This window comes from Temnothorax nylanderi, unplaced genomic scaffold, assembly GCF_030848795.1.
Source record: "Temnothorax nylanderi isolate EJ_2023f unplaced genomic scaffold, tnyl_v1.0 TNYL_tig1012_pilon, whole genome shotgun sequence".
Classification (NCBI taxonomy): domain Eukaryota; kingdom Metazoa; phylum Arthropoda; class Insecta; order Hymenoptera; family Formicidae; genus Temnothorax; species Temnothorax nylanderi.
The window spans coordinates 15,338-39,229 of record NW_027250074.1 but is presented as its reverse complement, the minus strand read 5'-3'; the positions used below and the strand labels follow the sequence as shown (position 1 = coordinate 39,229).

Below are 23,892 nucleotides of genomic sequence, written 5' to 3'. Positions count from 1 at the left end.
ATAATGAACTGTGATTGGCCAATTCTTACGACTTACGACTTACAACATCCATTGTAGATCGGGTCTAATGCCCGTATCAGACTACGGATTGGGATTGAGATTGGATTGAAATTTGACCAATCAAAACAAAGTTTACTAAACTTGAGATCAGTTTTCTCTGTTCTGATTGATTAAATTTCAATCCAATCTCAATCCCAATCCGTAGTCTGATCACGGCTTTAAGGGGATCCTGGAGTGACAGCGACAAGGCATAATCGGTCTAAGCAATATCTTTGAATTGGCTGAACAGAATGGAAAATCCTTTTACACGATTAAAGTACGCACAAAAATGTAGAGGGCTGTACATGATTTTTTCTGATAAACTAAAAAAAAATTTTATTTTTATAAATATTGTCTTCACCTGACGACAATATTTGCTTTATACAAAAATTCTGCAGTTTTTATATAGAAAATAGTGATGCAGCCCTCTACAAAAAACTGTCAGGAATAATATCGTGCAATTAGAAGTAAGATTTGAAGCCTAAAAAAAAAGATATTACTTAGACCAGTGGAAGATGCAAGGTTAGGTGCTATCCTTGTCTATATCCTTGTCTATACAAGGACAGATATAGTCGGTGAGCACTTCTTTATCGACGCTGATCGAGTTCGCCTGCGGCTCCAGCATCCCCTTAAGGGGATCCTGGAGTGACAGCGACAAGGCATAATCGGTCTAAGCAATATCTTTGAATTGGCTGAACAGAATGGAAAATCCTTTTACACGATTAAAGTACGCACAAAAATGTAGAGGGCTGTACATAATTTTATCTGATAAACTAAAAAAAATTTTATTTTTATAAATATTGTCTTCACCTGACGACAATATTTGCTTTATACAAAAATTCTGCAGTTTTTCTATAGAAAATATTGATGCAGCCCTCTAAAAAAAACTGTCAGGAATAATATCGTGCAATTAGAAGTAAGATTTGAAGCCTAAAAAAAAAGATATTACTTAGACCAGTGGAAGATGCAAGGTTAGGTGCTATCCTTGTCTATATCCTTGTCTATACAAGGACAGATATAGTCGGTGAGCACTTCTTTATCGACGCTGATCGAGTTCGCCTGCGGCTCCAGCATCCCCTTAACAACCTATCGGGATACGCGCTCGTCAAGCGGTCCACTCTCGATTGGCGGAGTCGATTCTGTCACTAGTACCTAGTACCGCTAGTACCGCTAACCGTCACCGTCTCTGTGTGGCTGTGTGGCGCCGTAATCATCGCGGTCCGAACACAGCGAACACTCCGAACGCATCGAACGTTCAGCCGTTTCTGGCATTCATGTCCAAAATTAGTAAATAAAGACGAACGAGATGGCAGCGTTCGAGCCGTGCGCCGTGTCGTCGTCGTCGTTTTCGTCTTCGTCTTCTTCGTCTTCCTCCTCCTCTTCCCCCTTCTCCTTCTCCTCCTCGACGTCTTCGACGTCCTCGACGTCTCGCGATTCTCGCGAAGAGTGCTCAGCAAAATGAAGTGGAAACGTGCCGTGTGTCTCGTGATTGTCCAGGAAAGCTCGAGGGACCTCACCGTGTGACCGGCAAGTGACAAAGGCTCTCGCTTCAGAGGAATCAGAGGATTCAGAGGGTCAGAGGGTGTGCGTGAGACATTACCATTTACCATTATAGTGCGGTCTCAGTCTCGGTCCCGCTCGCGGCTCGCGTTTGCTGGTGGCTGGTGGACGGTGAACGGTGGACGGTAGACACTTGCTCGAGGACCGCGAGGACGGACGAGCGAGCGGACAGTCAGTCGGATGAAGCCTGGAAGAGCGAGAGAGCGAGAAAGAGAGAGAGAGAGAAAAAAGGAATAATCCGCGCTCCAGAGTTCATGCTGTAAGGTACGAATTCCCGCTATTTTTAGCCGGGCCGCCGCGGCCGCGGCCGGCGCGAGCGTGTGTGCATGCGTATGTGTCTTCCTCGGCGATTCCCATTCAAAGCTTTCCATCGTCACCGTGGGCGACCGACATCCGCGACGAATTTATTATCCGTTGCGGTCAGGGAGAACACGGGAGAGGGAGAGAGAGAGAGAGAGAGAGGGAAACGAAATGACGAGACGATTGTTGCCGCGGAGAGAGGCTAACGCTAGAAGCTAGAAAATCGTGATAAACCTGCTGACGCAAATGTCAGGCTGTCCGAGAATAATTGGAGGATATCGGAAAGAGAGAGATAGAGAGAGAGAGGGGGGGAGAGAGGGGGGTGAGAGGTATTGGTAGTGACGAATGCAGAGGAAAGTTAGAGAGATTTAAAAGAGACATTGGAAAGGCTAAATTTAAAGAGAAAGAGAGTAATCGTAGGGAGAGTACCTAGGGTCTAATTTTATGTGAAACGGCGTATCGTGTTATTTTACCTTTACTTAATTCGCCAGGAATTCTCTTTGATATTCCATTCTTTTAGCTATTTCAAAAACAACCAATGTACTCGGCCGACATTTCAAGTAATCTAAATATTGATATGTACAACTGCTCAAAATCAAAATGACTAAAAAGTACAGAGAATACTACAGAGAATTGGAAAAAAAAAGAAGAGAAAACATACGTGGAGAGAATGCCGGCGAAAGCACGTATACCTATATTTAAGAGAGGCAGATTTTTTTTCTGAACGTGGTGCCACCGTGTTCTTTTTAAAGGAAGATATCTAACAGGGGTAAAGTAAAAAAGGTAACGTTATTTAAAAGCATCACCGTATTGACCGTATTGAAAGTAATAGCAATCTCTCGGTATATTTTAATTATAAGTACGCAGACGCACTCTTGACAGCATTTACCTGCATTACTAGTTGAAAGAAAATGTTAGAAATATGATTGCGCAGGATAGAGGATACGTGGGCACCCCGATTGGCTGGCAGGGAGAGAAAGAGAGAATTGTCTCTCTCAGATCTCTCGCTATTGTGGACAATGTAGACTGATGTGAACGGTTCAGACGGTTGTCGTCGTCGCGCGGTTTCCTAATGATAAAAGAGGAGCTCAGCGCGATCGCCCACGAGAGGACCAGAGAACGACGCGCGTGTACGTAATCGCAAGCTCGAACCTACTGTTCCGTAAATGGTTTGTTATCAGAAAGAAATTTCTTTGAGGTATCGGAACGCTATTTTCGTCGATACGGCCATGCAACGATAGCGGCCGCTCTCGTAAATACAATACACTGTACGTCCTCGTACACCCGCGTGACCCGCGTCGCCCGTGTTTCGTTTCACTCGATCGAGTCGGATGTGGGATGTCGAATGTCGGACTCTTGGAGAGATTCTCAAAGAGTCGTAAAAGCCTTGAGGAGACAAGATAATAGGTACTAAACGATATTACGATATGTCCTACCTAGTAGATCGGGATCGCCCGAGGATTCGTGATCGCTGAATCTCCGGAATGGAATTCCTTGAGATTCACGACCAGTAGCGACCGGAGTGACCAGAGATCGAGTGACCGGCTGATTGCGCGCGAAGAGAGGAAGAGACGAGAGTTGGAGAGTCGGTCCTTGGAAATCAAATCAAACCGCCGACGCGACGGCGACGGCGACGGCGACGGGAGGAGCTTTGCCGTCGCGGGTCTTATACGCTCGCTAAAAATACCGTAACGCATCGAGCGAGCGACCGATCGGGTCGGGAGTGTATCGAGAGCGGAGCGGGCGAGAGATTCGCACCCATTTTCATTGCCGATTTTTCCTAGTCCAAGCGACGTAGTCGCGAGTACAGTCGAACGAAGCTTCCGTATTCCAGCCGTAACGTGAGCCATCGCGACGTCGCGTCGCGTCGCCTTCTCGGTTTCATTCATCCTTGGCTCAAGCGCCTCGAGCTCGAGTCAGCCGTTGCCGTTATCCATCGCGCGATGCATTAATAGCCGAGCGACGAGGCTGAGGCTCCTGTCTCGAACGATTCGGACGACTCGGACGAGGGCAGAATCGCTCCTCGCCCCTCGGATCTCGGATCTTATCCTCCAAGCGCCCGCGCCGCGGGAGGCGGACTTTGCTGGGTGCGCGCGACGAGATGTCGCCAGTTTCATCGAGTCGCACTTTTCCTTTTCGCTATCTGTTATAATTCCCGATATTGAGCATCTCGACAACTAAACACCGAGAGTTTGCTTTTGTCTCTTGATTCCTTTAATGTACATATAATACTTAACTGACGATGAGTCTCGTCTTCATCTTCGATCTCTTACAATCTTACTCGCAATCGTTAAGTAACTCTAACGGAGGTCGTCGATATATCGGTATTTTGTGATACGATTGATAGAGGATTGATTCGACGAGATAGAATTCAACCGTTTTGAAAACGTCTCGCGTACTTATGTCTTTGATTTATGCTTTCTGCGATGCTTGTGGTAATTCGCCGGCGAACCAGGCAGCGCCGTGGCTTGACGAAACTGTGGCGTAATTTATGCGAATGCTTGCGAGGGCTATTTTGGCGACGAAAAATTCTCTCGAAAGACTATGAGAATTGGCTGCTTGACTCGTGATTCGCGATCGTTGGCACCGCCCAAGTAAGAATAATGCCTCTTTAGTCGCTCTTTAGTCGCGAGAGTGAAATTAATTTCCGATTGCGGAGCTAAAGTCGGCGTAAGTCACGTGTAGACTAAAGGTGGAGTAAGTATTCGAGAGAACCGACTAGAGACTAGAATTTAGAATTAGAGTTTAGAATTTGAGCTCGTTAATACATACCATACTGTCCATACCGTATATCGAACCAACTGACAATGAGCTCCAAGTACTGTTGTACATACCATTGTTATACTGTTGACCACTTTCGTTTTACATAGATTACATAGATTATATAGATTATAGCCTAACGAAATCAACTATGAGGAATCAATAAGAGTATGTGTCTAGCTCTCTTTGAGGAAAGTCTCTCTTTTCTCGTTTTATACTTTTGCCATCTTCCATTTTCCCCCAATAATGTACTATTCTATCGCAGGTGCTGAGACTTTTTTTTCTGCTATTTTTGATTTACATTTTATTGTACTTAACAATTTTAACTTGATTGTCTTTTTATCGAGTCTCCTTCAAGGTATTCCACTGAATACGTTGATTGTATCGGCATGTGATGACCATCATTTATACATAGATACAGCGATCTATGAAAAAATGTAGACGATTATTGTCCTCAGTTAAGGTATATTTTACTAAAAACGTTACCCTGAAGAGTTTTTCTGAAGAATTTTTGAAATTAACGACCAAGAGTCTTTTTGGTACGTGTAGGGAGGACAAGAAGACAGTGCGGAGAAGAAACCCACCGACGACGGGTCGGCACGTATACTGGCGTCTCAACGCCTGAAATAAACTTGCCACATTCTGCTTCTCTCTCTCTCTCTCTCTCTCTCTCTCTCTCTCTCTCTCTTCCTCATCTCTTCGCTTTCGCTTTCTTCATTTCTTAATGTAAGACTCAGATAGCTATAACCACCCTTCGCCGCTGTCATCCTCGTTTACGAGAGAGTAGGACGTCGTCCGCGTCGACGCGACGGTTTCGCCTGGAAGACAGGAAGCGACTAAAAAGAGAGAGAGAGAAGGAGAGAGAAGGAGAAGAATCGTGCTATGATAATGTTGATATCTCGACGAAATCACAGTGAAATTGAAATAAAATGTACAAGTACACGTCGGAAAAACATTTGAATCTGTGATGTGTCTTCTTTTCAGATAAACGCGGACAAGATGGTTGTCGGAGAAGCAAGTATACATAATATAATGGGGGGGATGGAGAGCACGGGTGGCGTGCGCCTTCATAATCACAAGCGGAAGCTGAAGCAAAGGTTTGTAAATCGATTTTAGTTGGTAAGTCGCGTAACTCACTCTCTTTTCTGCTTATAAAGATGCGCTTTCAAGTGGCTTCAAAAAACATGAAACCAAACAAGATTCCAATATACAGTAATTGCCAAGTATAAATAGTTTGAGATGAATAAAGTTTAGCGTAGCACTGTAGCCAATCCAAGTAGCGATTAATCCAATAGATAAATCGCAATTGCGATTTATTGCGTTCCACAGCCAGATTCGGTTAGACCGATTTTCGGTTAAACCGATTAAACCGTCTGATATATTCTCGTCTCGAAATGTCTCGCAGGTTCGACATCATAAAGAAATTAGGACAGGGCACCTATGGTAAGGTGCAATTGGGAATAAACAAGGAGACTGGTCAAGAGGTGGCAATAAAGACAATTAAAAAATGCAAAATAGAAACGGAAGCTGATCTGATCAGAATACGGAGGGAGATACAGATCATGTCGAGTGTTCAACATCCGAATATTATTCACATTTACGAAGGTAACGTTGTTTGTGAAATATAACATAACGTATTACGATTTGAATGACACAGTTAGTGTAGGAGTGTGATTTATACTATTTATAAACTAGTTATTAATCTTACACAATTAGCCTCGAATAAATTCTCCTTTGTCTACGTGACAGCTGATAAGTTGACAGGAAAGAGAATCGATCGATTGATATACGTAGGTATAGGTGTAGGTACACGATTTTGAAATTGGCTTCAATCAATGATATTGCCTACGCTCTTGCCCTTGCTTGGGGGCTTATGCCCCTACAGCGAGAATCTTGAGAGGCAATCTCGTGTTGTACTTTTACTTTTACAGTGTTCGAAAACAGAGAGAAGATGGTGCTGGTAATGGAGTATGCGGCCGGGGGAGAACTATACGATTATCTAAGCGAGCGCAAAGTTCTGGGCGAGCACGAGGCCCGCAGAATATTCCGGCAGATAGCCACCGCTGTTTTCTATTGCCATAAACACAAAATCTGTCACAGAGACCTGAAGCTCGAGAACATTTTGTTGGACCAAGTCGGAAACGCCAAGATAGCCGATTTTGGTCTCTCGAACGTGTTCGACGAGCAGCGATTATTAAGCACGTTTTGCGGCAGTCCGTTATACGCGAGTCCGGAGATAGTGAAAGGAACTCCTTATCACGGGCCGGAAGTGGATTGCTGGAGTCTAGGTGTTCTACTGTACACATTGGTCTACGGTGCTATGCCCTTCGATGGGTCCAACTTTAAACGACTAGTCAAACAGATCTCACAATCCGATTATTTCGAGCCCAAAAAGCCATCCCGTGAGTATAATAAGTATTAGACCGAGAGCTGGCTACGAAAATACCAACGTCATTTGTTTAAGGAAATTTTCAACCTCAAACGATTGTGGCAATGTTGCAAATCAAGAAAGCGCAAGTCTGGCTGCTGGCCGGTGGTGCGTTTAGCGGGGGCGTACGCCCTTAGCTGTAAAATATCGAGGATGAAAAACGTCATATGTGTACGGCTAAAAATTTTTTTGCGTGTACTATATAATATTGTAAAGTACTTGCAAATGTTGCCAGACCTGTAGGTGGGGTCTAAAGTATTGCCAGATCAGGGTATAACTGCTTAAGGGGGTATACCACCTTTGAGCATGAAATTTAACCTCTTTTTCACGATTTTTTTTAACATATAAGGAATAGAGCAATCGAAAATCGGCTTTAAGGGGTCTTTTTATTATACATTGAAGATGTAAAAAAAAATTTTTTTGTACATAAAATTATTCGTATATAAAATATACACCCTGTCAAAAGAGGCCGTGTGCGTCCAGCTGGTGTACACGATTTCGGTTGACTGGTATGACCTAGAACAGAAATCCAAAAAAATTCTTAATCTGTGATAGATTGGCTATGTAGGTACGTAGCCGTTTTTAAATTGGATTGTTAGTTTTTTTTTGGGAACCTATTTTATACACGATTTTTCAGTGTAAATTTGGACACTTTTGTTCAAATTAGTGTCAATTTCGCAAAAATCAGTATTTTTCAAAAATCCTACGTACCTCCATAACCAATCTATCACAGATTAAGAATTTTTTTGGATTTCTGTTCTAGGTCATACCAGTCAGCCGAAATCGTGTACACCAGCTGGACGCACACGGCCTCTTTTGACAGGGTGTATATTTTATATACGAATAATTTTATATACAAAAAAATTTTTTTTTACATCTTCAATGTATAATAAAAAGACCCCTTAAAGCCGATTTTCGATTGCTCTATTCCTTTATGTTAAAAAAAATCGTGAAAAAGAGGTTAAATTTCATGCTCAAAGGTGGTATACCCCCTTAAGCAGTTATACCCTGATCTGGCAATACTTTAGACCCCACCTACAGGTCTGGCAACATTTGCAAGTACTTTACAATATTATATAGTACACGCAAAAAAATTTTTAGCCGTACACATATGACGTTTTTCATCCTCGATATTTTACAGCTAAGGGCGTACGCCCCCGCTAAACGCACCACCGGCCAGCAGCCAGACTTGCGCTTTCTTGATTTGCAACATTGCCACAATCGTTTGAGGTTGAAAATTTCCTTAAACAAATGACGTTGGTATTTTCGTAGCCAGCTCTCGGTCTATATGCTCGTATGCGCGCGCGCGGCCGCGGCGTCGACTCGCGCGGCTCTATAAATTACGAGAAATTGTTGTCAATTTCTCGGATATTGAATTAGCATAGGACTCGATAAAGAGTAAACTCTCGTACTGAAGCAAGTTTTTTATTTGCGGAATTTTTATTAAGTAAATAGAGCGACAATTCGATTTTATTCAACTCAATCGATCTTCCTCTGCTTTAGCCGCTTCGCCGCTTATAAAGGAGATGCTCACGGTATGTCCCGGCAGACGTGCCGATATCGAGAAAATCTGTACTCACTGGTGGGTGAACGAAGGTTACGAGCAGAATTGTCTCGATATCGCCGAGGATTTGGCAGCTCAGACGCCAGTTCGACTGGATCTGTTGCTCTCTCTGGTGCCACAGTCGGCCAGCGCTGAGAAATTGCTAGTGGGGGGCGATCAGCAGGCAGGCGGGGATGTCGCGAATAATGTGTCTTCCGAAACTTTGGTGCCTACTAGATGTCATTCGGTCGGTAGCTTAATGGAACTCGATCAGAATAGCTCCGACAGGAGGATAAGAGAGTTGTTCGAGGAGGAACAACCGAGGTCTTCCGCGGCTGGAGACGCTAAGAGAAAACTAGAGACAACACCGTCGATGGATGAGACGGCCGCGGCGGGCGTGAAGAGGAAAGAGAGGTCCAGAAGGAAAGAAAAGTTAGACGAGAGAGAGCCTAGGGCGTACAGATCATCGTCAAGGTAAATCCTCGTCGAGATATTATAGATATATTTGTCTTGAAATTATTTTCTAATTGGCATTAAAATTTAATTTGTCCTAGGCATCATTCGGCTCCAATTCCAAATTCTATTTCGGAAGAGGCGATGGAGGTGGAACCGGCAGCCATTGTAACTGTTCCTATGAGTAAGACTGTTGATTTTGATAAAATAGAAGATACGGCAGCTTGTTTAGAGCTGATCGAAGAATCGAAGGAGAGATCGCCAAGTAAAGAGAGAAGTAAGACTCCGTTGATAAGCGAATATCAACAGTCACATGAGCCATTGTCTACCGAGAGCGTTCAGCAGATCTGTGAGATCGATCAAAAGGCTAGCGATGAGCGAGACAAGTCGCAACAAAAGTGTACCAAGTCTCCTAACAATAGTTTATACGGAGACGTGATCGAGAGGTTTGTTTTAGAAAACACGAATAAAGTAGCGAACGAGATAGCGTTTAACAATAATAAGTCGGGCAATATGGAATCAAAAGTGCTAAATAAAAGCGACACGAACGTCAGAAACGAGACGTACGTGTCGCAAGATAACGTGCAGCAATTAGAACCAACGGAGAACGATTTTAAAAAGCTGAAAGAAAAGGCACTCTCCTTGGACTCCGAGCTGTCGAATGAGGTGGCAAACGCTCCACCTGCTAAACTCATCGAGAGACGGCGCTCTAAAATATTTGAGACAGCTGAAAAGTTCAATCAACTGTCGTCTACCGCGGAAAACGAGAAACCTAAAAAGATCTTTATTCCTGGCGTTAATGTGGGAGGCGCGAAACGAGCCTTCGAACGAAAGGCTAGTCTCTCGTCTATAACCACACCACCACCTGCGAAAGTCAGCGCGTCCAAAGTTATCATCGATGTACCAACCAACAAGAAAGGCGAGAAGGACGAGCAGAAGCTGGCACTGGGAGATTGTGGAGATCGAGAGATCGTGGTTACCGAGGACAAATTGGATAAGCGAGATGAAGCGAAGAAACGCGCTGTCGATATTATTAGTGGCGCCATCGGTAAGCCTCCAATGCAGAAGAAATTGAACGGCTCGCCGCCTCAGAGCCTGGACTCTAAGAAACTCGGATTGAAGATACAGGTTGCGCCGAATGACGTGCGATCGGCCACGGTGTCGGTCTCTACGCCGGTCGAGACGAAATTCGGCCTTGATGTTAAACCAGCGGCACCGGAAACAACTGTAAGTACGAAACTCAAATGCTGTTGTTAATGTATTTCATATCATTTCATATCATTCGATTATCTACACATTCGGCTCACATCTAGTTTTGTTTTGTTTTGTTTCTTTTCTATTCTTTTTTTTTTTGTAATATAGATCACAAGTACGTCTGACACAACTGGCGTCGAAAATTCGCAGTTGGAGGAACCTAAGATATCTAGTAAAATGGAAATAATGTTAAAGAGTGCAACGTTACCGAGACGAAAAACAAGCAAAGCTGAAATTACATTGTCCGGAGTCAGGCCGCCAGAAACTGTAGCGTTCAAGTCTGAGGTAGAAGCTAAGATTGATGCTTTTCAGCCGCAGAAATTGCGCACGCAAAGATCGGAGGTGGCGTTTCCAGTTGCCGCAGCGGTGCCTCATGCAAACAGAAGTTCAAGCTTAGAACCAGAAGGCAGACCTAAGGCTGCACCGCCGAAAGAAAGAATTATACCTATCCAGGTACAGAGAGATCAACAGTGTTTATTTTGGAAGCATACATATACTTTTCTAGAGTTTGAGAATTAACGAAATAAGGATTGATTTTTTTAACATCTGCGAAATTGTCATGAAAATTATAGGTAGAGGCAGGACTTGAGCGTACACAGCATTCGTCTACACCACCGCCTAAACCGCCAATGTCATCCCAGAGATCGATGTCTCAACGATCAGATTCTCTGTCTCGCCAATCGACCGCCGATTCAGACACGGACAGCGCTCTCGGTTCAACCATAGGACCGGAGCCAATCAGGAAGAGTCCTAGAGAGTACATAATTCCTATCGCGGTAGAGGGAGGCGGTTATGTTACTCCCAGATCGGGGAGTCTGGAGCCGGAGAATAAGACTGGCACACCGACAAGTACGAATCCATCGAGATCCCGATTCGGTAGACCAAGAAGAATGAGCTCTCTTTTATCGGACGCTAGCGAAGACGAGTCTCCCTTCTCTCCGTTGCATGGGTAAATAATAATAGTTAATCTTGACATTTCGTCAAATTCGGTTTCGTAATGATTCGGTTTTAAGTTTTGAGAGCGTCAGCTCGGCAACAATAAATCATAAATTCAAGATTTTACGAAACTTAAATTTGTATAATACTTCTTCTCTCGACAGGGAGGATTTGTTGCAAAGACATATGCATCGGTTGAGGAGTTCGCGACCATCCAGGCAACCATCTGAGCACGCCGACAGCTTGTCGTCTGGCGAGGACGATGATGATGACGGTTTCGAGTTATTGACTGCTGAAAACTTGTTTTCCACATTGCTGTCCAGAGTGCGAAGTCTGACGCAGCGACTCAACGTTGATGATAATCGATCTGCCGGTTTCCCAAGCAGTAGACTGTTTGGTAGACTCGGCTCCCAATCATCGCAAGCGTTTTGGGGTCTTAACAAACCGTTGTCCAGGTAAATACACAATCTCGAATTATTATTCGTATGAGTACTATGCTCATCATTTTCCAAAGTCAAAATTAATATATCGCACAGGCATATATCGAGAATAAGACTAGATTAATACTGAGATCTCGAGATAAAAGGTTTTTTAACTGGACTAACTTGTTATTTAAGAATGTTTCACTTTGATAATGATAATGATGAGAGATGATGGTTTTACGTTTGTCTGTGCAAGCTACGAGAGCTATGTCGAAACACGGACCATGACTACGTGAGTCCAATTGTACAGAAAGAGATTGTAATAGAGAACTTAGTGTACGCGCCTGCTAGCTGAGATACAAGTAGTAGGAATCGCCGTTTAATAAAACGAAATACAGAAATTGCAATTGGACACACGCTACAAGCAGGTTAAAAATTAGATCGCATTATTTATACGTGTACAAGTTTGTGCCAACCTAATTTCGCCCACTTTGGCTTAACCATGCGCCACTTGAGATACCCGAGAGTAGTGTACAGGTTGTGAAAATAAACAAGCCCGAAATACCTGCTATAGGCTGACACTCTTTGCTTCTTGCCAACATCTTTGCACCTTGCCAGTACTGATACTTTTGTCTTTGTAGACTCCTGCTTATTTTGCACTCTCTCGTTTCACACAAGATTTTCCACTCGATGTGAACATCTTTCTCTCGCTATCTCCTTTCTATCATATGTTTTCCTAATGATACGTAAATCTATCATAGAGCTAATTTGTCGTACATCTCCATAGAAGTGACGTTTTGTCGTTTTCTTGTGCGCACAGGCGGCTGTCGGAATCGCAATTTAAACGTTCTCTGAATCGCGATGCGGATATCTTCTCGAAGAGAGACTCCGCCAGTACTTCCAATCCCGGAACTCCAAATAGTCCTGGATCGCGTAGCACACCTTCCAGAGAGAGTGTCTTTGAAATCGGGAACAACACCTTACCCAGAGGTAAGAGAGTACAGTCATATTTTACAATTTAATGTGGTACCTTACACGTGAGATCGTAGAATAAATTATACGCAATGATTATACGTAATGAAAGTCAATGTTTAAAGTGACATATTTCCTCAGCATTTAAATAATCTACGAATCCATTGTTGATCAAGGTCCACTGCAAATTGCACATGCAAATATTTAAAGTTGTAGAATGTTGATCCACATTTTTACAGAAGCCAAAGATTTTGTAATTTTTTGCCTTTTACTCAACTTGTCTATATATATATATATATATATATATATATATATATATATATATGTATATGTATAAACAAGTTGAGTATCATAACGATTGATAATTTGATAGCGATCATGTATATAGTGTTAATTAAAAGTATGTAAGATGGATGATAAAAGCTTCTGTTAAATCGCTGTGATCATCATGCTATTTCGTTACTGGTTAAACTTATTAGCCTTGTGAGAAAATGCTGGATGGTATTCAGTATGCATCTCTCCTAGTATCTAGCTGTTGTCGAGTCGTTGATAGACAAAGCACATCTTTTTGTTTACTTTTACCCTTATTGTTTCTGTCTTTTTTCTTACTTCTCTTTCCAATATGTTAATTTTTTTGATTTATTGCCTGAACATGTTTTGCGACTTTTGATACTAACACCTTATAGATTAATTATATGGTTCATGTTTGGCACAGATGGGTATACGTTTGGAACAGATCTCTTATTATTTGCGATTTTATAAATTTGAATATTTGATTCGTAAGCAAGAAAAAAAGAAGAAAAAATTACATAAATTGATATAACATTAAGTAACATTTACTTGCATACGTATAAGTTATACGCGTGCGCGTGTAGTAATTCTTCATAATGTGTCGGTACCTCAAGAGATGAATGTAGAATCCAAAGTAATAAGAGAAAAGAGTTACATGAAAACAGACAAACACGGATCGTTTATTTGCCGAAATTACTTTAATTAGGATAAATTAAAGATAATATTCTAAATAATGTCCTAAATATCTTTCTTTTCCATCGTAATGTATCTTAAAACAAAAAAAAAATCCTATTCGTATTTTATTCTTGTCTCAAACTTCAGATTTAATTTTTAAGTACCGACATGTTATTAAGAATTATTCTATATAATTCTCTTAAAAATATAACTGAGGGACAACAAATCTCTTTTACAATACTATTTTTAGATCCTACATTCTCAAAAGCATGTTTGCATGACCCAATCCTTTGGGGCAACCTACCTAATAATTTTAATTGTTCATTTCTTTTTTTTTTTACTTTTTTACATTTTCGTCAACCTTTTATTTATTTAAATCTACATAAAGCTGCAGGGTCTGTAAGTCTGTAATGGGGTGTTTGCAAATTAATTTAATTTTTAATACGAAATACACCTATATGTTTGAATATTGAGAATAGCTAATAAAATAACAAATAGGATCTGTCCCCAATAAATGAAGGAAACATCAGGAAACATTAGAGTAAATAGCAAGCTCACTTTGCCTTACATAGAACCTTGTAATATGCCATAGTTATTGCAATGCACTGCCGCTGTTGATTTTAATTATCTCATAACATCGTAGTAGCAGTTTCTTCTTTTTCATTCGCCTAGTGTACATAAAAATTTTGGAGCATGTCTGCATACATATCCACATACAATGTACAAGAGTCTCAATTCCACTACCCAAGACAGAAATCCATTTTATTATGTCCATTTAAATTTAATTCAAATTCATGCATTAATTTACGTCTATCGTCGACTCTTCAATCAGTAATTTAAAATAATTGTTTGTTAGCACTCTCGTGTGCATATCAGAATCGTAGTAAAAATTTTATGATTTTTTTGACATGATTAACTTAACGACAGGGACTTCTAAAACGACCTTCTTTTTATTTACTTATGAGAAAATTCAATCGATAACGTAAAGTAGCTTTTGTTTTACTAGTCTCGATCCCGTTTCTAAGAATGTAACAAAGTTACAAAAATACAAAGTAAAATTATGCAATTAAGGATTAAGGAAAATAATCACGACGATAAGAGAGAAAATATAAGCTTTTTTGTAAACGATGTAAATTACAGAAAATTGTCAGAAAATCCAAGGAAGACCCTGTTTAATTTAATAAGATATACATTAAATATCTCTCGTTAACATCGCATTTAGCCATTAAGTTAGCAAACAATTATTATCAAAGATATATCATTTAAAAAAATCTACAAACAGCGTCGTTTTGTGATACGTTGATTGACGGCTTTATTGACGGTTGTTGCAGCGACCGTGCGAGTGACTCTACGTAGGCGGGCTGACGGTAATCCCCAGTAGACAAACCAAGTTAGGTAGTGATTATCTTGTATGCCTAATTCGAAGTGAATGTGACGCCAGTAAAGTCGCACGTAGCCTTATTGTACATCTGAGAATATAAAAGAAAAAGAAAAAGGAATCTTTCGCCGTTCGGTGAAATCGCGCACTCGCCCGATGTGTTTCTCGAAAATGTACTTGGTTCTTTATGTTATCACATAGAGTCTCTCTGATCGCAGCGATGCGTCCGGCAAAACGGTACAATTTTCATCACGATGGGAAGACATACGCATTCTCGCATTATAAATGATTTTGCTTGTGCGCAACAACGTACAAAGCTCGAAAGCAATATACACTTTTAACACCTTTTGTTACGTGCGTTTTGAATGAGATCAAACATCCTGTTCGCGAGTCTTTATGAATCTTGGATTACTTTTGGTATGATTTATTCTTGAGTGTACCACAGATATATGTAAATATACATATTTGGATAAAGTGATATAAAAACATAAAATAGATGAGAAAGTACACGACAGTGTACATATTTAATGCATATTGAACCGATGGTGAGTGAGGTGCGTATACCTATAGTTTTAAGCACACCGATTGTACTTGAAAGCTCTGATGTTAGCGAGTGACGGCCATAAACGTGATGCGACATTGTGCAGCATTGGAATAAGTCATACCGAACCCGCGCACTCGCGAAAATCGTTATTAGATAAGTTATCTGTTGCCATGTTCTAAAAACTCGAGAGTAACTTTGTTATACGAAAGAGAATTATTTATGTGACATTGTTATTTGATAAAAAAGGAAAAAAAGTGAAAATAATTGTATACTTGCAAGCGCGGAAGCTAACCCTTGTCTGAGATGGCTGATATTTGTTGTGTTTTTAAGAGTTTAAATAACAGCGTTTTTATTACTTTATATTGTCTTCGCATGCTTTGATGTAATGCAATATATATATTGTATTTAATATTATATCCTACTGTGCACTTGTTATCCTGAGTCTACTCATTTAACATACTGTGATTTAGAAATGTACCAAGTCCAAGTGATATGCATATATGTATATTTATTCTACAAGACATAATTTTAATACTATTACTTTGTGTGTTATTTGTTACTTGAAGTCTATAATTGTTTCCCCGCGGGAAGAGAGAGGGGGGAGGGGGAGAGAGAGAGAGAGAGAGAGAGAGAGAGAGATGTAAGACGAATCTTTTAGTTGCATGGTCACTGTTAAATGAGTATACACTTGTAACTTTCTGTATTAATATTTAAATATAAAAAAAGATACGGTATGTATACACGCTAGTGCTACAATTTCGTTGATGCATATTTTCAATGAGCTATTACTTGTACATGATTTTCTTTTAAGACTATTTCGAAATCTTCCACTATACTCTAAGTTCATATCCCGCAGAGCGTAATAGTCACGTTTAGAGAGCTTCCATGACTTGAAAATATACATCGACGTATATGAATACAGTTGCACCACGTATAGCCATACAGGGAGAAGACATCCGGTGAAATTTGACAAAATTTGGGAGGGAGAGGGGGAAAGAAAGAGTGAGAGAGTGAGTGAACGAGTGAACGAGTGAGCGAGAGAGGGGGATGTCTCTTCTTATTTATTACATTTTTCGACAAATTTTATAAAAAGGATTTATGTATGTAGAAATAAAGGTGTGAAAAAATAATGACATTACGAGAGTATTTTTATGCATACATCCTACAACACAACAACAGCAACAAGAACAACATGCAATCGTTATCCAATCACGCATATGTGCAGACACATATATGCGGACACACACCCATGTGGGAATATGCATAGATTCTGTCTCGATTGCTTTCAGATAATGTAGAAGAAACACGCGAAGCGGAAGACATGGAAGCGGAAACAGCGGCGAAAATGAGGAAGGAGGCGCAAGAATCTCTGGAGCAGAATTTCACTCCCAGCTTGGCACGTAGATTGAGTAGGCAATTTATCGAGCAAACCCGACAATCCGTTCCGCGTTCACCATCATCCGCGCGCGACAACAACAGGAACAGTTATCAGTCGCCAACGAGAGATATGGCGCAAAGTCTGGTAGGGCCGAGCGAGGTCGCAAAACGTTACTCCACGACCACGACTTCCGATCGGACCGAATACAGAGGTAGATCGCTCGATCGAGGTATTAGGAGGGCCAATAGCTTGCTAGAGCCATGCAAATACGATAAATCGGAACGGCACTCCCCACGAAGAAGCATCAGCCTGTTCGACGACGACGACAATTGTGATGACAAGCTATTGCCGCCTCTACCGAAGCATATAATGACGCTCGGTCGCAGATACAAGGAATCGGTTAGATCGAACGTCATTGGTAACGTGAGGCGAGATAGCTTTCACGGTTACAGAACGGACAAGATCCAGGAAGAGCCCGGCGACGATACGCACCTGTCCGCCTGCGGACTCAAAGAGGACATGGACAACATTACGGAGGACGGTTCCATATTGGAGGATACATCGATATCCGGGTGCAACTCGAACGCTACGTCGATGAACAACACCACCGTCACCACCACCATTACCTCAAGCCAGTCGGCCAGATCCTGCGAAATCTCACCCACGGAATCCTCGTCGAATCTGGGTGACTACGGCAAGTCGGTCTGCAGGTCCGATCTCTCAAAGAGTTTCGAGAACCGATTGCTCGCGGCGGAGAATCTAATCAAGGAGTCGAAATTGAAGAATTTGACGTCGCAACAATTTAATCCGAATCTCAACTGCAATTACAAGGATACGGACAAGTGCGACAAGGAGACTCTGATGACCACTTCGGATACATTGTCATTGGGATGCACCAAGAGACGCAGTTGCATTCCGAGTCTCAGATTACGTTCGGGCTCATTGACTAGAGAATCGAGCGTGAGCGTGGACCGCGGAAAGTCGCTCGCCGGCTCATCTGACTCGTCGGTCGGAGGCGTTAATCAGGAAAGATCAATTCTGAGCAAACTCTTCAGAGGCAGCGGCAGCGGCAACGGCAACGGTAAGGAGGCCGAACCCAAGGACCCAAGCAATAGGAGCCAAAAACCGAAACATCGTATCTCACGCTTCTTGCGACCGGACTTTTTCGACACGCCGCGAGAGGAAAGTCAGTACGTGAAGGAGAAGGAAGCGCAGAGAGCGGCGGAGAACGAGCGTCGGAAGTCGCGGTTCATGAGGCGAAAAAATGAGAGCAAGGAGCGCAAGGAGGATGACTCGAGGGACGAAAAGATCTGTAAGGAACTGAAGAATGAGATAAACGCGCTGCAAAAGGATAAGTTGGACGGTGTCGTCGCGACCGCCGCTTTTTCCTCCTCCTCCTCCTCTTCGCCGTCTTCCTCTCCCTCCTTCGAGGACAAGTCCAACAAGGAGGAGAAAAAGAGAGCGAAGACCGAACAAGGCTCGAAGAGCAGTTTTCTGCATTCGTTGGAGAAGAAACTGGAGAGGTTGCGCTCTAACGATGAGACGACGACCAGCACGGCTGCGAAGCCGACGATGAACGGCGGCTCGATCTCAGGCGATCTTACGAAGGAACACGAATTGCGCGAGTGCTCCGCGCCGCCCGTGTCCGCCGAGTGTCCGTCCGCGGAACCGAGCTTGTCCGAGGTGAAGAGAACGTTGAGCGTGGAGGATCTCTCGCGTCGTGGAGGATCGAACAAGGACGCGAAGAATGTGATGCCATCCAAGGGACGAGTGACGTCGGTATTGGGACTGTTCAAGACGAACGCGGATACCACCAAGCGGAACGCGAACGGCGGCAGCCGGACGCAGAATGCGATTATGAGCAAATTGAAGAGGAGCCCGCCCAAGGCCGTCAAGTCGGTCGAGTCGTCTTTCGTGGAGGAAGACGTAACCGCGACGAGCAAAATACCGACGAAATTCGCTAGAACCGACAATAAGTCGACGAAAAAGCTCCCGGAGAACAAGAGATCGCCACCTAAGGAGAAGGTAGGGACCGAGTTGAAAAGATCGCCGCCCAAGGAGAAAGCTAAGGAAAAAGAGTCGATCGCTAAGGAAAGGAAAACTTTGGTGGAAAAGCAATCGAGGGAAGTTAAAAGAGCGCCGGAAAAAATGGCGCCATCCTCGGACTCCTCGGCCGCGGTGTCGTCATCCGTGGATAAAATAAAGCTGGACAAAACAGTGGACTCACCGAAGAGAAAGTCGTTGGACCAGTCGGAATCTCTGCGGAAAATCGTGGAAGATAAGCACGCGGAATCCATCGTCAGTAGCGAAGATAAGAAACTGATAAAAACCAAAAGGAACATTAGCTCTCTGGTAGGCATGAGGAACGAGTCCGTCGCGACAAGGATCGACAAAGGTGAGGATGTCGATAAAGTCGATAAGAAGATTAAGAATTTGGTCAAGCCGAAGGAAGATGCGGCCTGTGGTAAAGATGAGATCGATGGTTCTAAGAAGAAGAGAATAGTGCGCGTCGTGAGGAAAGTCGTCAAGAAATCGTCCGACAGCTCTGAGAGCAAGTCCGACGAGAAAGGCAAATCATCGAAGCTGCCAAATGCGAAGAAACCCGTGACGATGAAGAAGGAGAAGAGTCCCGAAGGCCCAAATGTCATGGCACGAGGAAAGGAAGGTTCGATTTCGATCGAAGGAAACGATCCAAATGATCAGACTCCCGCAGCCGCGGGCGCGGCCGCGACACGGGCCAAGTCGGACTTGCCGGAAAAGCCCAGGAATGCCGAACATGCTACGGAAAATACAAATGCGACGCGGAGTGGCATTGAGGGAGCCCATGCTGCACCGGATAACGTCGATGTAAACGATGTTAAATCGCTTGCCGCGGCCCCGCGGGCGAATTCTCAGAACTGTCCAAGTTTGAGCGCTTTGCCGCGGGACTTGTCAGTTCCCGCGGTTCCCACGAGTCCCGCAGCTCGGATCGACTCGAGCTTCGATATCTGTCAGTCGAGGCAACAGCCGTTGGAACAACCTCGGCCGAGTAGGGCTAATCTGAAACTCGATCTGTCCAAGATACCGCAACACGCATTTAGACACGCGACTCCCAAGAGAGAGCCGGACTCGCCTAGGTCCGTGTCACCCAGAGCGAATCCCGCCATCCCATCTGTCGGATCGCCTAAAACGGACGATCCGTTAGGGAGGAGTGGTTCGGACAAACTGATGGAGTGCTTGTCCAAGATGACGCACCACGCCAACATTACCGGCAACAAGATAATCATCGATAAGCCGTTGCGAGCGAGGGACGTCGCCGATCTGAAGCGAGAGGTCACCGAATGCGCCAGGATCATAGAAAATCACGTGGAATCGTGTGGAAACGATCCAGCTCGCTCCAGCCAGCGAGCCGTCGCCGATCAGGCATTCGTTTCGGGCGAACCGAAAGAGATTGTACAGGACGAAGAATCGAGAGAGATCAAGCTGAATCCTTCTCAAGGGATCAACGACGACAACGACGTTAACCACGGAGTGACTAAAGAGGCTAAAGAGCCACCGGATGATTCCACCAGCGAGATATTCTCGCCCGAGGAGCCCGAGAGTTTCGATTCCTGGTCAATCTGCTCGGCTGACCTGAATCACAATCGCAGCGATTTGCACTCGCCGACATCGCCGTCGTACTCTCTATTCATGCGTGGCGACAGCTCGGAATCGGTGATAGATCGAATACGAAGGCGCAGTTTCTACTCGAGATTCAACGACCGAAAGAGGCCATCCTTGATGGCGCCGCCACCGGGAGTGAGCAGCGTGACTCTGCCTAGAAGATTCAGCTTCAACAGTTTTAGAGAGAGGGACCGCGACCGAGACCGATCGTATAATTATGGAGTTCCCAGGATGAGGTAAATTCGCTTCTCTTCGAGGCGACTTTTTGCCCGTTTAAATATAAGCTTGAATATATCCGTAACTAGATGAAATAAGGATAGGAAAAATAAATCGAGCTACGTTTTTTCAATTCATAAATCACTTTATAAACCAAGAGTTCTCCTATACCAACCGTTGCGAGTAATTAAAAATATTTTGTAGGGCGAAGGACAAAAGTTACATTTTGTATGGCGATGACGAGGTGTCCTCGAGGAAATCACCGGTCGACCGAGAGAGATGCAGCGACGCATTGAACATGTCGTTGCACGGTCATCAGACGGAAGCGAGAACGTTGTTCGATCCTTACGGTAGTACGGGCTTGCCGTCTTCCTCACACGAGTCTCTCAGGAGATACGTGAGATCCCCGACGCTGGACCTCGTCGCGTCTCGCGCCAAGTATCACAGCACGGACGTCATTGCGGACAACGATCTCACTCGAGTCCCCTCGTACAAGAGTACCCTGTCGAGATCGTTTCTGAACGACGGTGTCGCGGACTCTTCCTATTGCGGTAGAAGCACGTCGACTTTGCCGAAAAAGTATGGCTCCACCGTCAGTGGCCTAGAACCGAAGAGCGTAGAGTATTATGAGGAGATTCTATCACCGAGCAATCCCGATTATCTATCACCACGCGACACCTGCCGTTCGCCGTTGCTGGATATCTATCTGAGCAGATGCGAAAACGGATGTAATCACAACGGCAATTTGGATTTGCAACAGTTTAGCGCTGATAAATCAAGAGCCTGCACGACGGCGGAGATCGCCGTAGAAAGGGATAGTAAGCTGCTTGGTGAGCAGAAAAGGTATGTAATGAGAAAATAGCAAAAAGTCGATGAAGAAAAAAGAATGAGCACACATACACACACACACACACACACACACACACACACACACACACACACACATCCACCTATCCGCATAAAATTAAATTCTCTGAAGTTTCATTTTAATTATCGAGCCAATTAACTTGAAAACCTGAAAACCCATTTTTCCTATCGTCAATCTCACGTCAATCGCCTTCGACAATTTGTTTGCTTAATTTACCTTTTGAATTTTTCATCTTATTTAAAATTTAGCAGTGTAACATTATAATTGTGACCGCATGAAGAATTTCTCTTTTTCAGAAACATAATGCAACGCTTCAGCGAAACGAGGGATACGTCCTCGACGGCTGCGGATATCCTAACAAATATATCTATTACCGAACGAAATTGATTTAATTCAGGCAAAAAGTAATTTTATAAAAAGATATAATATGACATTTGCCGAACACATTTTACTACGATTTTATAATACAGATTTGTACGAAGATGTCTCGCGCTTTTTCATCAGGGCGATGAAATAGTATCGCGATGGCAATAAAAATGGAACGATAAATATCATTAAATTACTGAATATACAAATCGTCATATTAAATGCTTGAAGTTTGAAAATTACTGTTTTAGATGCGCGGTCTAAAATTCTCTTTTGCGGTTTCTCTAATAATCGAATTCTATCTGAACCCGCAATGAATTTCGTTTAACACACGGAAATGAGAGAAATTTTAATTTATTTTCCTTTCTTTTTCAACATCTACATAAAAAATTGGCAAAAAAGGGTGATGGAAAATATTTCAATTATTTTTCACCGCACGAATGTTCAAGCTTTTCTAACATCGGAAAATATAATTGCATTGACATCTTCTCTATGACTAAACGCAGATTAAATGAGTATTTTGTCTCCGATATTTGTAGAAATATAAATGTAAAAGTTCGCCGCTATTCTCCTATTATATCGCAGCGACAACAAGATGCGAAAAATCTTGCCATTTAATTCATCGATTTAATTTGCGTTCCAAAGCAATTTATCAACTTGATAAATTTAAACTGCGTGTAATAGGTTTTTTTTTTTTTTTTTGGAAAAGTATATCGGATGAATCTTTATCAGTCTATCTTTTGTCGTAATTATTGTACATATATTCGTAGGGTGAGGATACAAATAGCTTTTAAATACATAAATACTTTAAGAGTAACCTGTCAAATACATTATTGACAGCATATTGACATTGACCGCAGCAAGAAAATTATCTCGCCGGCGTCATAGCGTTACGGTGTCACGTCAATTAACAACCAATTAACGAATCGCTGATGATCGAAGCAGCGTGACGCTTTAGGGCACGATAGGTCAAAGACTGGTAAAAGAAAAAGCGCGAAAAGAACTCGTACGTTTTAGTTCCTTACGCAAGTATCGTTTTATACAGTCAGATTTTTGTGATTTTCCTTTCTGTATTCCCCCCCCCCCCCTATTCTCTCTCCCAGTTCGCTCCCATCGCGCTGCTCTTCCCGTTATCTCACGTCCGTCACTTGACTAATAACGGGAGAGCGGAACGAGAAGACAAATTGGAAGAGAACGAGAAGACATAAAGGAAGAAATATCAAGGTTTGACTGTATACTTATGAAAGCAATATCGCTTATTGGATCGATCAGAGATCGCGAAGAGAGAGAGAGAGAGAGAGAGAGAGAGAGAGAGAGAGAGAGAGAGAGAGAGAGAGAGAGAGAGAGAGAGAGAGAGAGAAGAAACAACGATGTTACAGGCCTGAAAGCTTCTGACTGATCAGCCCTACGGTCTTCCGCTTGTTACGTATGTGTTTTCTATTGATATACATATTTTAAAATAAAATATCGATACTCTTCAAGTACTTTGTCTTCAAGCCTTTGTCCGTTACTCTTTTTACCTTACACGAATGCGAGCACTATTCAACAGCGTGATGTTGAATAGCGACGACTGCACAAGTGCAGACTGCGAACAGTGCGAACTACGAACTGCGAATAGTGCGAATAGTGCGAATATATAAGAGACCTTGAAATTGGTTCCGAGAACAGTCAACTTTTCTGCTCCGTTTGCGAAATAATAATTTAATCGTCTAGTCTCTAATTCGCGCGTTATTTGCAAAAACATCCAGAGAGCTTAATAATTTTGAGATAATTTTGAATAAATTTATGGCGGCCAATTTGCTGATAAATCCTATAAAACTGCGCTTCTATGTAGAAAGGTATGGAAAGGAGAACAAATTGATAAATG

At 42.9% G+C, this 23,892-nt stretch overlaps 1 protein-coding gene across 3 annotated transcripts; it reads left to right on the top strand.

Moving 5' to 3' along the window:
- The first annotated feature begins 1,217 nt into the window (after window positions 1-1,217).
- Nuak1 (Nuak family kinase 1) lies at window positions 1,218-23,509 on the top strand. 3 transcript variants are annotated; one of them, XM_071725514.1, is made up of 15 exons: window positions 1,218-1,566; window positions 1,655-1,863; window positions 5,644-5,756; window positions 6,065-6,264; window positions 6,591-7,061; window positions 8,591-9,104; window positions 9,185-10,310; window positions 10,446-10,790; window positions 10,910-11,286; window positions 11,438-11,728; window positions 11,952-11,987; window positions 12,516-12,685; window positions 16,845-20,811; window positions 20,996-21,634; window positions 21,956-23,509. In XM_071725514.1, the coding sequence occupies exons 3-15, from the start codon at window positions 5,659-5,661 to the stop codon at window positions 22,044-22,046; spliced, it is 8,325 nt and encodes a 2,774-aa protein (XP_071581615.1). In that variant the 5' UTR covers window positions 1,218-1,566; window positions 1,655-1,863; window positions 5,644-5,658; the 3' UTR covers window positions 22,047-23,509. The 3 variants fall into 3 exon arrangements, with proteins under 3 accessions (XP_071581615.1, XP_071581614.1, XP_071581616.1); XM_071725513.1 differs by having other exon boundaries at window positions 1,218-1,863; XM_071725515.1 differs by lacking the exon at window positions 11,952-11,987 and having other exon boundaries at window positions 1,219-1,863.
- The last annotated feature ends 383 nt before the right edge of the window (window positions 23,510-23,892 follow it).

Coding starts and splice junctions, on each gene's coding strand:
- Nuak1 (XM_071725514.1), top strand. CDS start 5,659: ATGGTTGTCGGAGAAGCAAGTATACATAATATAATGGGGGGGATGGAG. Junction 10,311..10,445: donor CAGCGGCACCGGAAACAACT/GTAAGTACGAAA, acceptor TTTGTAATATAG/ATCACAAGTACGTCTGACAC. Junction 11,729..11,951: donor CTTAACAAACCGTTGTCCAG/GTAAATACACAA, acceptor TGTCTGTGCAAG/CTACGAGAGCTATGTCGAAA.